The following is an 18,458-nucleotide window of genomic DNA, read 5'->3' on the forward strand; positions in this document are numbered from 1 at the left end:
AAAAACGACGTAAATCTGTCAAATTTCTGTCGTCTTTAACCCTTTTTGTTATTGCTTGTTTAGATTAATCCGCCACTGAAAATAGTCCCCAACAAATGCACAATTTCCTCGTTTTTGTTGGTTAAAAACTACGGAAACCGGCTGTTTTCGGAAATTATTGAGCCGCGTCAATTAATGAAACTATATGCAGCGTATTATCACAAACCGGCTCAATGAATGTGACAAAGAGGGGAAACAGGTCAGGTTCAGGTGCCGATTATTTGAAACTAAAACATAAAGATATACAACAGGCGTGAGGTGTGGAGAGTAACTGCATCAGTCGTGTATGTAGTGTGTGGATGAGTGAGATGAGTAGCTTCTGTTGAATGCAAAAGAAAAATACCAAAACCGGGAGAGATGTGGATCCAAGAAAAGAGAGAGGGATCCAGGTGTCCCTGCATTACCCTAACGACCCCCCCTGACTACCAGCTCCTGCAGGAAGCGGCCAGGTAAACCGAAGGGGGGAGGGGGGGGGGTTGCAACAATATTCATGACCTGTTTTTAAAGATTTACATGTTCAGTAATCTTCTCTCAGTGGTCTTGGAGATAATGTAGGTTTTGGTCTTTTCATGGGATTTGTTGACAATAATAAAAAATATAATACCAGCTCTGACACTTATCTTTCAACACAGAGGTTTTAGGGATAAAATCTGGTAAAGATTAGGATTAAAACCGACTGTGAACAAAGAAAAAGGACCACACACTGTGAAGGAAGGAAAGGAAGTTTTGATATTATTCCACTGAGTGTGAGGTTCGGTGGTTTACCTCAAACCTTCACTTGTGTTCAGCATCGTAAACTACTGGTTAAAAATGAAAAAAAAAAGTGATTTAATCGACCGCAGTGTTATCGACCCTCAGCAGAGAGGCTGAAAACACATCTCTCTCTCTCTCTCTCTCTCTCTCTCTCCCGCTCATCATTTACTGGGTAATTACACAGCTGCTGGTGTGTTTGTGTTTGGAGTTAAACGGCCAGTTTTAATCTCACTAAACTGTGACTTGACTTCAGAGAGCTGAATGAAACCACGACAGTTCAGCCGATGTCACTGAAAATCCACAAAAATACAAACACAAACAACTAATCATCAGCGAGTCTGTTCTGTTTAACAGCAGGTCAGTTTACTGCATGAGAGGAAATACACAATGTAAATATAAAATATCTCTAAATGCACCAACAGGCTGAATCACTTGGTTCAATATATCATGTGACAAATAAAACAGTAGAAACTTTTAATAACAGACTTTGAGAGAACTGTGATCAAGATCACTGGAGTCAAGTCACAGACGAGTCCAAACGGGTCCGAGACCGAGTAAAAAAACTCAAAGTGAAACAATATTAGATAAAGATTAACGGACGATCGTTTGTGGGCACGCGCGAATGATCTGACGTCAGAGGTAACGAAACCCTGACCTTTGACTTGCAGGCGGCATTTTTACAGATGTTCACCTCAAGTTTTGGAACTTTGACCATGTTAAACATCAGATATTATAACAGTGTATAAATGACAGAAAAGCATGATATGTCTCCTTTAATTCATATTACTTCACAAACACAATTTGTAAATCTGCCCAAATGTTAAAAAAAAAACAAAACATAACTATATTAGACACAAAATGTACATGTAGGGCTGCAACTAATTTATTATTTTTATATTAATTAATCTTCTGCTTATTCTTCTGATTAATCAATTAATTTTGCTTTACATAGCACCAAAACAGTGAAAAATGTTTCCTAGAGTTCACAGTGACGTCATCAAATCACTTATTTTGTCCAAACAAACCAAAACCCATTTTACATTTTTCTGTAATGTAAGACAAGGAAATGCAGCAAAAAACATAAATTTGAGGACCTGAAACCATCAAATTTTGGGGCATTTTTGCTTAAAAAAAAAAGGACCTAAATGATAATTTGATTATCAAAATAGTTGCTGATTCATTTTCTGTCGGACAACTAATCGTCTAATCATAGCAGCTCGTTATTCTTAACTCTGACATCTTTGCAGACATTTTCCCGTAAAGCTCCACATCTAAAATTGATGTCTGGTTGTTACATAAAGGACACGCTGTGGACAGAAAGCAGCACCTGTTCTTGTAAATTACAGAACAGAACAGTCGGTGACGTGAAGTTGAAGACTTCTGCGTCTCTGTGGGGAACAAACAGCTGACTGACAGCTGAGCAGCTTCTTCTTCTTCTGCTGCTGTGAGAGAAGCAGAAAAAAAAACACCAAACACTAGAATACAGTCTGGTGGCTGAGTTACATAAAACTACACTACAGAGTCATAAAATGTTCAACAAAATATATATATATATATGTTAAAAACATTCCCTAATACATTTCAGATCTTCTCTACACAGTTTTGAATTAGTTTCATTATTAAAGTTAATAATTTAACAGATTTTCTCAGATAAACACTGATTATTTTTTAAAAAGGAGCTGATCAAGTTGTTTTCCTGCAGCAAGAAGACACACAAATGAGACGACGCAGCGTCTCAGTTAAAGCTTAAACAACAATAAACTGTCCTTTCATAGAAATCTGATTTTATAGCATATCTGTGATTTGACCAGGATGGTCAGCTGTGTTTCTGGCATTCAGAGGTGTTTGACATTTAAAAAACATTCAGTTGATAATTTCAGGGTCTGACACTGAAAATCAAACCTAACTGCATATTAGAGATAATGAAGAGGTTATAAGTGATGCTGTTTAGTGTAATCAGTGTATATGACCATGATGAAAGGACAGCTGTCTGCAGAAACCTCGAGGTAAAAACCTTCCTTGAAGTCCGTTTCACTGCAGGTATTTATGTCCAACAGTCTCCTTGACTTGACGTGAAACCAGCTACGAGTTTCTCTGTCTGTCACATTTGTGCTTTGCTTATCCAGACTGATCAGAAGTTTGTGACGGCTGTGTAGCAGCGGTGAGGAGCGAATGTCAGTCCTGGTGTTTGCCGCAGACCCATCTGAGCTGAGGTTGGTCCCGGAGGTCTGTCGGCTCCAACGTGGAGAACCAGCTGCACTGGCAGGCGTACGCTCGTAAACCTCTCCTCTTCTTCAGCTTGGCTCGGAGCTTCTGACGGTCCGGCACGTTGTTCCTGCACAGACAGAAAAACAGAGACAGACAGGATGGAGTAAAGCTTTAAAGACACCTTCTTCTTCTTCTTGTTCCTTCAGCTGGATGTTGTTCTTCTTCATCTGCGGAGGGAGGAAAGTTTCTCTTGAGTTCACCTTAAATCTCAGTTTAACACGTGAACCTACGAGCTGGATTTGTGACATCACAGCTAGTTTGGAGCCAATCGTGGTTCAGTATTCGGCTTACACAAGTGTGACGTGGAACCTTGAAGCCTCCAGTGCACAAACTTCTGGATTTTTAAAAGAGAGAGAAGGAGGAGATGTAATTTTAATTGAACTTTTTTTTGTAGAAAAACCACATCAGATACCGATTATTATTATTCAGCACAGAGTATTTTTATGTGTCCTAAAACACGTCTAGACGAGATCTTGAATAACTACCCTGGAGATGATTGAAGTGTTCTCAGCTACAGCGCTGATACAGCTCCTTAATGCTCCGACTCAGCAGCTGCAAATTAATTTCTCTATTTCAGATTGAATAAGAGATATATTTAACAATGTGAGCCTACATGATAATTAGTGTCTGCTGTGAGGAGAAATATCTGTGGTGTGGAGATTCTCTTCAGTCTGTGAAAAAAGATGATATAAAAGAAGTTTTTTGTTATAAAAGCCTCCTGGTTATAAGTATATTTGGAAGCATCCAAAATCTGTACTTAGTATCAGCTGGTCCACTTAAAGCTGTATTAATCATCTCACCAACTCTGCAGCTGTACGGAGCCTTTTAGCCTCTTTTAGCTCCTTGTTTTGGCTTTCTGGCACATTTTCCCTGTCTGGTTCAGTCTCAGCTGTTTTCTGATAAACCCGACTGTCAGCAAACAGCAGACTGAGAAAGTTAAAGAGTAACTGGTGAAGAAAGTGGAACATCGAGAAGCTAAAGAGACATTAGACATTAGATATTTATCTCAGGAGTTGGTTGTTCTCTAACATGTTCATTATAACAAGTTTATCAGCTCATCATTTGGTTCCCAGGTGGACAAAAAAATAAATTAATGCAGCCTTAAATGATGTATTATTGATTTTAAAAAACACATTTAAAATTGTCCTTTCTGTAATTCCATTCACAAACTTCTCCTAGTTAAATATATTCCTTCTCGCAGCTCATTTGTCTCAAGTTTAAAGGTCAATTTTCACACTTTGCATCACAGATCTTGAACTTTAACCTCTTACAGTTGAATGTTGCTGCTCTAAAAAATTAAATGAGGCTCCTCGGCTGCTCCGCACAGCCGGTTTAATGAGCGGAGATAGCAGGGATAAAGGTAATGTCTGTCCTCCAGAAACTCAACCTTTTCTAAAAGATTGATGCTTTTTGTTTGTTTGTTTGTTTGTTTCCAGTTTCCTGGTCTCTCCACGGTGGGAAAAATGTTTGAAACAGACGTTCACTGGATGGATCACTAACAATAAGTGTGAGAAAACTCATAAAAGTCATATAGAGTATGTGTGTAATCGCTCTGTAAAAACCTTTTAGGGTCTTTGATCACATTACAACAACATTAATAATCTACAGCCAGGCTAGCGGTGCTGTGAGGACGTACTGCAGCGGTGCTGTGAGCTGAATTCAATCTGATTAAAATTTGATTTGTATAGAACCATTTCATACTAAAGCGTTATTTGGAAAAACTAACCATATATCGCCTGAAAAAAATATTAAAACTTAATAAAGTGACACTGACAGTCCTAGAATGATAATTACAACAGTCTGGCTCAAAATCTCCATCGTCGCCCTCGGGTATCTTCATCAGACAGGAAGGCTTACTGGCTGTGATCTCTCTCTCTCTCTCTCTCTCTCTCTCTCTCTCTCTCTCTCTCTCTCTACACCACAACACTGACAGAAAGTTAAAAACCAGTGACACTGGAAAAAAAAACTGTCACCGAAAAAAGAGACATGAAGAAAAAATCTGAATATTGACATTGAAAAACATCATAATGCAAAAAATATCAAAATAAAATATGCCTGTGTTTTATTTTTCAGTGGAACTTGTTTCAATGCCAACGTTTCCTTTTTCAGTTCAGGTTTTGTTTTCAATGCTGAATTTAATTTGCGATGCCAAAATTTAACCATCTCTGTTCTGACTGCTTTGATGCTAAAAAGACTGTAAATGTGTCAGATATCCACTTGATATGATTAACTCAGACTGATGAAGCTGAATAGAAGCTTCACAGAGACTTTTAAATGACTGTGTGGACACACTGTGGATTTTGGCCTCCATCACTTCCACTGAAAGCACATTTGAAGGATCTTTTAATATCCAGTATGAACAGGAGGAATGATTACAGCGAGGAAAACATCTTTCACTGTTCATATGGACACCTGACTGTTGTTTTAAGACACACTGGAAACATTATGAACCCTCCTTTAAGAACTTGGGAGTGTTCATGTTATCTGACGACTCAGGTTGGTCATATGATAGTTTACTGTGCGCTGACAAAACTATATTTCACTTAAATTTGCTAGATTTTCAGGCACTTCCTGCTGTATTATTAAGTGCTAAGTCAGATATATCTGAGCGTTCAGAAAAATCCTAATTCTCCAGTCGAGGTTGGAGTTGGACTTGGAGGTTGACGTGAATCTCGAATCTCCAAACCTAACAGTCAGAGGTGGAGTTGCACTGTGGGTAATGTAGGCGCCAGGTTTTGTCATGGAAGAAGAATGCAGGGAATAAAAAAAGACGACATCTCTGCTTCTGCTGCTCTGTCCATCATGAGTCTGATAATATAATTATCAGACTCATCATTGCACTTATCATAAGTAATTCTAATAAGTGCAATGATAAATCAGTGTAGTACTATTTTAAATGTGCATTTATCAATATTTGTATTTATCTGCTGACTCATGGTAGATGAACTGGACCTGTACGGTTCACTCTCAGCACGCTCATCAGCCTCATTTCCAGCAGCAGCAGCAGGCAGCTGTTTTCATCAAACAAGCTGTAATAAACCTGCTGTGCACTGCTTCCCCAGCATCAAACAGCAGACAGAAACACTTAAAGCCCCTGGAAAGGCAAATCCATGATTGGCTATTAATAATGTAATCTGGGATCTAATGTGCATTTAGTAAACACCTAAAAAGTATGAGAACAGCCTTTGACATAGTCTATGTAGTTCTTTAGAAAGTTTCTCTCCCTTCCCTTTTTACTGGGTTGCAGTTGGGCTAAACTAGGGAATTTATTACGTAATAAATACCTGCCCAATCATATTTAAGAGAAAGATGATTGACGTGGCTATCTGGTCGAGCTGACTTCACAACACTTACTCTCATCTCCCCCATGAGAAAACAATGCAGTGCACTTTTCTTTTAGCTAGAATGAGAATTCACATTAGCCTGACATGGTTTGAAAGTTACTGTGTTAAGCTAACTAGCAGACTCAGGTACACCATCCAAATCTGTATTCATCACGGAGTGGATAAATAGCTCAAAAGTGTAGCATAGCAATGCTAATGCTAACCGTTTCATGTAAGTGAATGAAAGATGCTAAAACACTTAGCTACGTAGTCTGGAAGGTATAGTTCAATAAAAACAGATATGTGTGCTCGCTGGGGAAGAAAGCGGAACATGTAGCAGCTATAAGAGCCAGATGTCCCACAGGAGTTGGTGTTGACCAAACCAGAGCTAAAAGGAGAGCGAATATTGGACTCAGATGGACACAAACATGTTGTTTCATGTCTGTTGGATGTGTAAATCAGTAACTGCTTACTAACATGTTTGCCACAACTTTTTAAACCTGTATTGTTATTTTTCTGCCCTCTAGTGGCTAAAAATGTGTCAATGCAGCTTTCATTAACTGCTCAGGTCTAAAACAGGATTAATATATCAGGGATTGTCAACAGACTAAAACCATCACCAGTGGAACTTCATACTTTGGAGCCACCATATCGAAAATAATTAAAAAATTATTGTCCAGTCATGGCTTCATCCATATGAATTATTATGATCTTTAGCATTTAAAACACATGGTAGTGAAAAGCAAATTAACAAGCACACACAGGGTGAAACGTTAAGTGCACTCAACATGCATTCAGTGTTAAACACAGAGCGTTCCTCCTGGTTTAAATACTGTTTGAGGTCGCAGCTTTCTGCAGGAAATAAAAGCTGAGTCACTTCACACTTTCACAGTGAAAAAGGTTTTTTTTTTAAAAAGCGTCTTTCTTGAGCAGTGAAGAGCTGCATTTCACACCTACGTCGTCAACAACTGTAAGAGCAATTATAAATTCATCTACACCATTTATAATTGCTTTTACGCTCCATGCACACGCACTTTTGATAATAAATTACAGGCTACAACACCTGTACTTCTATCAGCTCAATGCTTTCAGTCTCGGGTAAGGCTCTTAATTAAAAATATAAAAGAATAAAACAAGCGTGTGGGTATCCTCGGTAATGAATGTTCACTTCCCATTGAGATGGTAAAATCCAGTGTGAAAAGAAACCTGATCAATTGCTTAAAGAATAATATGAACCATGATATTCTTTAATGAACAAACTATGGATAAACTGCTAAATCTATTATTCAGACAGTTTAACCTCCAGTTAAATGTGTTTCAATGGAACGACACAAAGATTATTTAAAATCTGTATTCATCAAAGAGAAGACTTGGACATAAAGCAGTAAAATAACAGATGTCAGTATAGTTACAGTGAAAATCTTGCAGTTGACAGGTGAAAGCTCTGCTGCTGAAGGGACTGAATCTTTTTGGATGTCAGTCCATGATGTGACGACTTAAAGGACAAACTCATCACCCTGAGTTCTCCTGAGTGCTCTGAACTTAACACGATCAGTCTAAAAGTACACACTCCAGGAAACAGAATGATGCTTAGTGTTGAAATGTCAACGGACTGAGGTCCTGGGTTCCATATGTGTGAAATGTTGAGTTATGTTGTTGTGCAGAAATGTGGATATTTATAGGTTTTTCGCCATGCTAGTGATGTAACTAACGATTGGATGGATTGATGTGAAATTTGCTACAGATATTCAAAGTCTCCAGAGGATGAAGTCAAACCACTTTGGTGCCTTAAACCAGCAGTCAGGTGCCCATGTGAGCAGTGAAAGAGGTTTTACTCGCTGTAATCATTCCTCCTGTTCATACTGGATATTAAAAGATCCTTCAAATGTGCTTTCAATGGAAGTGATGGAGGCCAAAATCCACAGTGTGTCCACACAGTCATTTAAGTCTCTGTGAAGCTTCTATTCAGCTTCATCAGTCTGAGTTAGTCATATCAAGTGGATATCTGACACATTTACAGTCTTTTTAGCATCAAATTCCCTCTTTGTGTTTCCTCGGACAGTGTTTCCCTGTTGAGCTGCAGGTGGAAGTATAGTAACAAAAAGAGGGACTTTGGCACTAAAAAGACTGTAACGTTGAAACATATCTATGGAGTCAGAACAGAGATGGTTTCATATTAGCTTCAGATAAACTTTTAAATACATTTTTTGCACAGAAGGAGGACTGTGGGTTTTGTCCTCCATCACTTCCATTGTAAGGTCATTATGAAGGGATCTTCTAATGGTCAGTATGAACAGGAGGAATGATTACAGCAAGAAAAACAGGTTTCAATGTTCATTTTGGCTCCTGACTGTTGTTTTAAGACACGCTTGAAAAATTGTGAACCCGCCCTTTAACGTAGATGGGACATGACGTGAGTACGGTATCATGCTAATAGTAGCTAATGTAGCCTCCAGCAGAGATGAGGAGCTACACTAACTGCTAATATCACTTCTTTCTAACGCAACATCACTTGAGGTAATTTATCAGATTTACACAGCTCCCTCTGGAGGCACAAAAGGCTTTCAACTACTTTTTACACAACAGTAATTCCCCTTTAAGACCAGAATAATTGAGTAATTACCAAGCGGCAACCTCCGGGGCTGAAAAATTAAGCCAATGCGGAAGTGCCAAAAACTGCAGTTTGAGGCTCCAAAAGCGAGTCAATCCCCATAGACCCCCATGTTAAAATGTCCAACTTTACAGCAGAAATAAACATGTTTACAGCCTGGTACAAAAAACGGTTTTGGTCTCTGTAGCTAATTTCCTCTTTCATGACAACTGTACGGGGGGTGAATTTGTTTATAACTCACCTGTTTAAATTTTATTAAGCCTTAAAGTTATGCATAATGAAGGACATGGCTGCTTTGAGTGACAGGTCTGCCAGCCGCTAGGTGGATTGTTTCAGCCATTTGGCCCCGCCTCTTTGCCCATTTTTGATTGGCTGGGAGTTAGGCAGCGTCACGCACTGCCAAGATGGCGACGGCCGGAGCGGCTCACTTTGAGCTTCAAAACCGCTCTTCAGAAACCAACGAGTGATGTCACGGTAACTATGACCATATTTTTATACAGTCTATGGTAATTACATTTATTTATCACTTCATTACTTTTTTGTTGATGGTATTTAATTGCAGGTTTGATAAATCACTAAAAATGTCTTCCTAAATGTAGAATTAATTGATTATAATAACTCATCCCAGTCAGCTCCATTTTAAGTACTTTACTTCTATGTGTTCTTACTGAAAATAAAGATAAAACTTGACTAAACTTCTGCGATTTCTGTCACTTTCACACGGTATCGTATCAGCAGACGTGTTGATCAGCAGGAAGACAACGACCCCTCAGAGGATGATGTAAGATAACATCCAGACCAACCCGCCACACACACACACACACACACACACAACGTCATCATCCCAGTGTTTCTTTGTTTTTCTGCTGCGGCCTGTCAGCTGCTGTTACTGTAACAAATGACACAGTGTCACCAGGAATTAGTCTGTGTCCCTCCTGCTGCTGCACGTACACACAAAAAGGGGATTTTAACATGAAACGAAAGTCGTTGTGTGTACACCTGTGTGTGGTGACATAATCCCATAATCACAGAAGCTGTGTAATATTGTGCTGGGAATTAAATGATGTTTGTAACAGACGGAGGTAGGGGGGGAGTAACAAAATGAACTGAACAAGTTGTGCTCGCCAAATTATACCAGAAACTGAACAGAAGACCAAGTCAGATTCTTATTATTAAAAGGTTGTTTGTTCGTTTTTTTTAATATTGTGTTTATAGTCAGTAAAGTATCAAAAACTTTCAAATGATACCCAGCTGTACCATTTTTAATAAAGTACATTTATAGTAAATTCTTGTCTCCTTGTCACATTCCTGAGCCAGTTTCTGAAAAATGGGGGCTCGTCCAGGATCTAAATCCTGCCTGGTAAGGTTAAATCTAGGCTTAGTGTGAGAAATGAGGGCTCGTTTGGTTTAATTGGACAGTCAAATTTGGTTCGGGATCAATTTAAGAATGCTAAATTGAATTTAGGTGCTTGTAAACAGTGTTGATTAAAGTGTCTTTAGTATTTAGCGTTGCAGTTCAGATATTTGCGAGCACCATGCACGGTTTGATTATGTTTGTATTGTTTGTTTTAGTGGATATTGGAGAGGAGCAGCATTAATCCCAATTTTGTTTAGCTTAAAAAACAATTTGTTTAAAATTTATGAATACAAGGATGCGACAAGAAGGGATTCCATGCAAGAGTTATCCATAAAACAAATTTAATAAATTATTGAAACTATATGTAACACCAATAAGCAATAGTGTGAGTACAACAAGGTGCACATGGGCCGGCTTTTAAAGTCTGGCAGGTCAAACCGTCTGACGACCCTCCGCTGTCAGCCAGATGTCGGGATGGTCTCCGGGACAGCGGGGGGGGGGGGGGGCGTCACACAAATAAAACTGAATTTAAAAACCAACTAATGAAATATTCTTCAAGAGCGAAGAGAAAGTTTTTTGGATTTTATTGTTTTTATTCGGCATTACGAAGTAAGTGGTTCAATTTAACTGACAAATTCAATTTATTAAAAACCTTTTTAAAAATTAATATCTGTTTTTCTTCACTCTTCACCGCTGATTGCTCTAACACTAAAATGATGTGACTATTATCCACAATCCACTTCACTTCTGAAGCTTTTCCATTCGTGTTTTTAAAGCTCTCCGTCGCCGTTGAAGCTCCTCTGTTCCACACAGGAAGTGATCCATTTGATGTTTCCAGTTTGGAACAAACAGAACATGAAGAAGCAGCAATAGACACAGAAACTGCATCACAGATGGAGAATGAATAGAAACCTCATATTATGTCTATATTTATGTTGACACACTTATGATGCTCATCAGGAAGTGAATCAATGTGTTTGCCTGTAATCTGTCGGTTTAGGCTCTTACATAGTGGTTTAACCAGTTTAAGTGGAATCTATTAACCTGTATCAACTGATTTTTTGGCCATTTTGGAAACAACTAGTGAACACAACTCTGACATATCATCACATTTTAAGTTGATATGTTGAACTTGTTAGCAAACAGTTGTTTATTTCCACATCCAGCAGTTACAGAGCAACATAATCATTCATTTGGAGTCGTGTTTCTGTCCATCTGGTGAATGTGAGTCCAATATTCACTCTCTTTTAGCTCTGTTTTTGCTCTCTACCAACTCCTGAGGGAAATATCTGGCTCTTTAGCTGCTAAATGCTCCACTATGTTCACCAGCTAGTCTACAGCTAACTGTGTCTGTTGAGCAGGTAGTGTACAGTGGGTTTTTACAGCTTTTTCTCTGAAAACAGCTGCCTGCTGCAACCAAAATGACGCTATGAGACGCTGAGAGTGAACCAGAACAGTAAAGTTGCAGCCAGACAGATAAACAATGAGCTGAAACTCACTATAAAGCTCCGTAAAGCCGAGAGGAGCTGCAGAGTCACTGTTAATTCTCTGTAGGTTCATCACCACGGCCCAAACACATTACTCACTGACATCTTATACATCGTTATTATTAAAAATATTGATTGTAGCCACTTAAAAGTGATTGAATACCTTCATTACTACACTGACATTTGTTTTGCATTGAGTGAGTCTGGCTTTAAAATAACAACGCCTCTACTTGTTTCTATTCCAGTCACACTGATAATCAGCAGATGCATAATTGTTCAGACAGACAAAAACACTCTTATATGTTTTGTCTGGTTGTCAGGATTGTGGGAGATAAACACACCTGAATGTGATGATATGACTAAAACACTTGTCTCATTTGAAGAGTCTTTAAGTTTGAAATGACTCAAAAGGTCACGAAACATAAACAACTCTGGGGTAAAATGAGTAATTTTCACTTCTAAAAACCACCACGCTACGTCTAAGAGGTAACACATGTTAATATATGCGTCTACACTTGTTACTCAAGATGCTGTTTTAGTGGATGTTAAGCAGAGAAATTAATGTGTGAAGAAGAGGCGGGTGGCAAACAAGCTCAGCTTCACAGCTCATTACTGCCACCTTCTGACCAAACTAAGAAACATCATCTATAACCAAACATCTAACAAATCTAGCAAGAAAGGTTGACACTTTGATAAATATTCGATGTTGTTTTATCTTGTAGTGTGAAGAACTGAGATTTTTATGTAATTTCAGGCACTAAAGAGCTTTTACAGATTACTTTCTGCACACACGGAGGACTATTAAGTATTTTCTGTCTGACTTTTTATTTTAGGGATTGAGTGGATGTGCTTTTTTTTACAAACAATTACGCCCCCAGACAGACTCACAGGAGACCATAGAGGGTCACACACCCAACTAACACCACTTCAGCAACAAACGGAGCCAGTTTGCCACATTACAGATTACACACAGCATAATATCAGCCAGTCAACTGACAGCTTCGCACCTTCAATATGTTGTCAAATAAAGTCAAAGAATAATGTGAAGAGTAATGTGCGGCATGTCAACAGCTGCCCAATAAAAACTCCTGTGGATTATTATTTTTAATGTAGCAGAATGATTCCCAACCTAAGGGTCGGGACCCCCAGATGGAATCAAAAGATAGATTTAATGTTGAAAGGAAGAAAAATGCATATTTTTTTCAGACTTTCCTCTAATCTTTGCTTTTGTCTTGTAATTTACTGGATAATTTTACTTCTTTAGGAACAAAACAGGGAAAAACTATTAGCTTTTGGATGAACTGGTCACAACTGATAAACATATCCAACCAGCAATTTTATATACCTGCACAATAGATTATAAACCAACTTGCACTTTTTATTATTGTCCTTGTGATTCGGCCTGTTCCTACAAATTGATCTATTTTTCTTGTCAGATTTATTTGAGTTGAGAACAGTTAGACGGTTGGCTGACTGTTATTCCCCTGCAGAAGTTCTTCACTGAGGATCTCTGGCACACATTAACCTACCACCTGGCAGTCTGTCTGTTGTGGAGATTCGCTGATCAACGGCCAACTCATCAATGAAGAAAGCGTCCGGGAGCCTTTGATGTCTTATGCTGAGAATATTTATTGAAACTTGGCCGAGCAGAATTGAAACTTTATCTGTGCTCGATGCCGTCTCAACTCTGATCACCACAAACACTACACGCCCAGAAATGGTCACACTCAATGCATCTACAGCGTGCAAAGTTTAGCCTCTTGGCTCATTAGTTTCTAAACAGGGAAATGTTTTTTTACCCGTGTTAGTTCAGTCACGTTGCATTGCATTCTGGTCTGCAGCCGCTGTTGTCTGATTATGCCGATGGAATCTGTGCAATCAACCTATCTGTGGTGTCTGGGGAGTCTCGGGGGCCATCTCCTCTGACCTTGGTAACCGTGACAACGCCGGTTCAGTCTTTATCAGAGTGGCTCCTGTCTTCTCCAAACATCCGCAGACAGCTGCTGAGCGCCACAGGACACAGTGTCTCTCTCTGTAAGATTTACCGCTGTCTTCACTGTGACCTCGAGGTCCGCGTGCTTGAACCAGCGTAACCCAATTTGTATCCCCTAAAGTTAGAATTTTCCATAACACTGTCATACCCACAGATTTCAGACCTACTGCTGGATGCCTCACATGGAGACAGGAGTTACTGGAAAACATTACCGAGAATGAAAACAGAAAGAAATCCGCACAACAGCAAATACCAGAGATTTACAGGAATAGTTAGCCTCATTTAATTTCTGCTCACTCTCACGGCAGGAGAATAGAGCTGCAACAATTAGTCCATTAATCAATTAATTGCCAACTATTAAATGAATCCTCAACTATTTTAATAATGGATTATTTTATCATTTTGCTAATGAAAAATTCAGGCACCCATCGGTTAAAGTGTTTAATTGTTCTGTATTTTTGTGTTCTAAAGTGAGAACCACAGACTCACCTGAGGAACAGGTAATCGCAGGACGGATCCCACTCACAGTCATCGAACATCAGCACCCGGAAGTCACAGGACGTACACCTCAACTGGTCACATGACCTGCTGATACAGATTGCTGATCAGTTATTATTAGTCACAGAAGCTTATTTTAAGATTCCAAGTAAAAAAAATAAATAAATAAAATTGATAATCAGTCATGTTTACGCATCAGTGTGTCAAAGTGCTCGTTTAGTGTCGTTACTGTCAACAGTATCAACTGTCCAGTGTTATCATAAACCAATTTAAGGCGAGACTTGACAGATATTTGAAGTTTGGGATGTTGTTGTCGCACCTCTTGGATGTGGCTGTTCCGACACCGTTTGTGACGGAGCTCCCGCCAACGAACACAGGACAGCACCTGGATGCAGAACAAGCAGTAAGACATGTGGTCTGGTTAAATAACCCTCCAGACCGTCTCCACACAGTATCCACGTCAAAGAAAAACAAAAGAGCCGACAGCACAATATGAACACTGCTATTCAACATACAAGGAACTGGTAAACTTACTGTTAGAAATATGATAATGTAGTTCTCACTTTCATAAATACATTTAACAAATGTGCCTCTATTACCAAAAGAAAATCTTCTAAACCTACTTTTAATAGTTGACTGACTGTCTTCTAGCACTGATTGAGTCAAAATGTCTTTTTACTTTGCTGAACACGTCTTCACAAATTCCCTTTGAGATGGCTGAGTGCATTTTCTTCCTCTGTTTGTACCCTGTAATTATTATTCCCACCTGCATGTTTTTTTTTGTTGTTGTTCTGAATGAACTCATTCACTTACTTCCTGCCTCCAGACTGAGACGACAGCTTCTTCTCCACTTGTGGTCCTTTAGGAAAATGTTCAGTCTGAAATTAAAGGTAAAAGAGTAGATTACGGATAAAAAAGTGTCAATTAATTTAAACCTGAACAGATGTATTACAGCACCACGTGTGACTCACCATGCGTCTGATAGCCTCTAATAAAACATTCATATGGATTTAGTCATATTTACAAACCCAGGTGCCAGTTCTTTCATAATGAAGATACAGAGTTGGAGATGAGGCAGCTGCATGATAACGATGAAGAGGTGAGAAGTAAATGAGTGCATTTATGAGCCGAGTACTTCCATTTCAAATTAAAAAAAAGTTAAATGTGAATACGCTAAACTTCCTTTCAAATATTGTTGTTTTGCTCTGCTGAATTTACCAAGTTGTTTGAACTCGCTTGTTTGGATTTACATGCTAAATACAGGCTATGTTAATGACATTTTTCTATACATTTATTTCATTATTATATGTTTACTTATTTGGATAATTATGTATACCTGTATATGCATCTTAACTGGATATTTTTATGCTCGTTTCTGGGGTGTGACAGTTGTTTTAATGTATTTATGTTGTTCATGCTGCCTTCTTGGCCATGACTCCCTTGAAAAAAATATTTTAATCTCAATTATATATTTAATACTTGGTTAAATAAGAGAAAAAAGAAAAGGTTGTGTTGCTGAAGTTCAGACAAGGCAACTAGAGCTGCAACTAACGATTATTTCCTTATTTTGTCCATAAAAGGTCACAAAACAATTAAAACTTCTTAAATCCCATGGTGACACCTTCAAATATCTTGTTTTTTGTCCGATCAACAGTCCAAAATCTTTAAATATTCAGTTAACTATCATGTATGAAAGTTTAAAAGTTTAAAATCCTCACATTTGAGATGCTGCAAACAGCAAATGTTTTGCATTTTTCCTTTAAAAAAAAAAAAAAATCACTAAAAATATTATTTATCAAAATAGTTGCTGGTTAATTTTCTGACAATCGACTAATTGTTGCAGCTCTAAAGTCAAGAATATATTTGGAGTAGTTATACCGAATATAACATGTAAGTACTGGTAGTGCATTATTCAGTGTAGATACTTTAGAAAATGTTAGTGGTAACACTTACTCTACTCGTCATTTAGCTGCAGCATATTAACCAAGACTGTTTCCCTTGGTTTTGAATGTTTAAACATTTGCAAATTTAATAGAGGTCAACCAGTGCTGGTTCTTTTAATTAACACTATCATCTTTGAGAGGAGTTTGGGCATGTTCACCTTTGGTTTGGTGGAATCACTGTAGTCTTCCTCCAGCAGTTCCTCCAGGAGGGCGTCAATATCTTCAGTGATGCTGCTTATTGGTTTTTCAGGTTTAGCAGCACTAAATCAGAGGAAACCAAAACATTAGTTAGTTCCTTTGCATTGTAGTAGCTACAAGGCCAGAGAGTAGTGACAAACATCAACAAATACCGTTGACAACACACCTCAGTGTTCGTGATTTTTAAGTGTTTAGAGATGATGAAGTACCAATACAGCGATATAAAAATACTCCATTACAACTAAAAGTCCTGGAGGAAAAATCCTACTACAGTAAAAGTACATAAGTATTATGAGCTTGATGTAGTTAAAGTATTGCAGTAAAAGTAGTGGTTTGGTCCCTCTGACTGATATATTATTATATATGATATAATATATAAAATCACTATTTGATGGAGCTGTTAACAACTCATAGACATGTGAAATGTGACCCCGACTACACACTGCTTTTTGTAAGACGTCAAAAGCCAAAAAGGTTGGAAACCACTGGTTTCATCTTTAACAATGTGTTGTATTTTAAAAGCTTGTTATATTATCCAGTGTGTCAAATCTACGTCTGAAAAGTAACTAAAGCTGTCAAATAAATGTAGTGGAGTAGAAAGTACAATATTTCCCTCTCAAATGTAGTGGAGTGGAAGTATAAAGTAGTATCACATGGAAATACTCAAGTACAAGTACCTCAATCTACTTTCCCCCACTGACTTAGCTTGTAGCATACCTATAGCTAACGTTTAAGTCAGTTGTGGCCCAGAACATGTCGGTTTGCTCATTAGAAGCACGGACATTTAAAACGTACAGAGACATTTTAACCTGCAAACTGTTTCACATAAGCTTTATAAGTCGACAGCTAACATCGACGAGCTAATATTAGCTTTGTTTACCTGTGTTTTCTCTGTCCGTCATTGTCTTTCCCGTGTTTTCCAGCCTCGTTCGAGTCCGCGCGAGCTGAAGATGCGACAGAGACGTTGCGGCAAAACTTTTTTTCGATTTCATCCAACAGTTCATCCAGGTCATCATCATCATCAGCCATGTTTGATTAGCTTACCTCGTTACCTCGCTAACCAGCCCACAGTCTACGCTTTCGTCGTTGCTAAGTAACACCAGTGCAAGGCGGATGTTGGGCACCCCCGCCTTCAAAATAAATGTTGCTCCAAGGAAAAAATTCTGCCCGAAAAAGATTCGAAGAAGTTGTTCTCAGATCCTTTACTTAAGTAAAAGTAGAAATACCACAATGGAAAAATACTCCAGTAAAAGTCCTGCGTTTAAAACCCTACTCAAGTAAATATATAACAACATTAACTAACTATAGTTAGTTAGTTACAACTAACCAACTAACTAACTAACTAACTAACCCAGTGGACAGCAGAGCACAGGTTGATTTTCTTTTTCAGTTCAAGGAAAAATGAACTAAAAAGGCTTTAAAAACACTTCATATACTGTAATAGAATCAATACAGGTTCCATGTGAGGATGAGCAGTAAATCCCTGCTTCTCTTATCTTTACTGTCAAAGAGCAAATCTAGGCTGAATCATGAAGATACGGCTGTAGATGTATATTCTGTTATACAGTGAGTAGTGGGGGCAGAAAATCACACACACACAAACACACACTGAAAACCTGTTGTCACTGCACCCTAAACACTCTCTCTGTTCATTTTGACTGAGTGGTACTGTGTGACGCCAGTGTTAACAGATAATTGCCTGTCCTCAAAAAGATAAGTGCAGCTTTTTCCTCACCCCCAAAATATTTGAGTGCGTCAATTTCCCACTATGGTCCCTGTTGACTGTGTGGCTCTGATCCCAGTGCACTTTCAGAGGATCAAGTGTGGACTCAGTGAGCAGCAGGGCAGCTACTGACATGGTTACAGCAAGGAGAGTGATGTAAATGGAGAGAAAAAGCTATTATGGAAATACATTTTCCCAATCCCACTCTGTACTGTGTCTTTATATACCAGACTTTCAGCTGACACAATGAGCTCTGTGGAGGCCT

General features: G+C 38.6%; 1 protein-coding gene across 2 annotated transcripts; it reads right to left on the reverse strand.

The window, feature by feature from the left end:
- Positions 1-1,550: 1,550 nt before the first annotated feature.
- On the reverse strand, positions 1,551-17,562 carry cfap418 (cilia and flagella associated protein 418). Of its 2 annotated transcripts, none has more exons than XM_067600417.1 (6): positions 17,351-17,562; positions 16,431-16,533; positions 15,143-15,207; positions 14,649-14,714; positions 14,321-14,419; positions 1,551-3,127 (listed from the first exon to the last, which is right to left on the reverse strand). In XM_067600417.1, the coding sequence occupies exons 1-6, from the start codon at positions 17,497-17,499 to the stop codon at positions 2,968-2,970; spliced, it is 642 nt and encodes a 213-aa protein (XP_067456518.1). In that variant the 5' UTR covers positions 17,500-17,562; the 3' UTR covers positions 1,551-2,967. The 2 variants fall into 2 exon arrangements, with proteins under 2 accessions (XP_067456518.1, XP_067456519.1); XM_067600418.1 differs by having other exon boundaries at positions 14,321-14,416; positions 17,351-17,561.
- Positions 17,563-18,458: the final 896 nt, after the last annotated feature.

This window comes from Thunnus thynnus, chromosome 10 (assembly GCF_963924715.1).
Source record: "Thunnus thynnus chromosome 10, fThuThy2.1, whole genome shotgun sequence".
NCBI classification, from domain to species: Eukaryota; Metazoa; Chordata; class Actinopteri; order Scombriformes; family Scombridae; genus Thunnus; species Thunnus thynnus.

Bases quoted from the DNA above. Each gene is read 5' to 3' on its own strand.
- cfap418 (XM_067600417.1), bottom strand. From the start codon at position 17,499: ATGGCTGATGATGATGATGACCTGGATGAACTGTTGGATGAAATCGAA. The intron at 16,534-17,350 runs GTAAACAAAGCT...CCTCTGATTTAG, and splicing joins GACGGACAGAGAAAACACAG to TGCTGCTAAACCTGAAAAAC. The intron at 14,420-14,648 runs GTGCGACAACAA...AATCTGTATCAG, and splicing joins GGAACAGCCACATCCAAGAG to CAGGTCATGTGACCAGTTGA.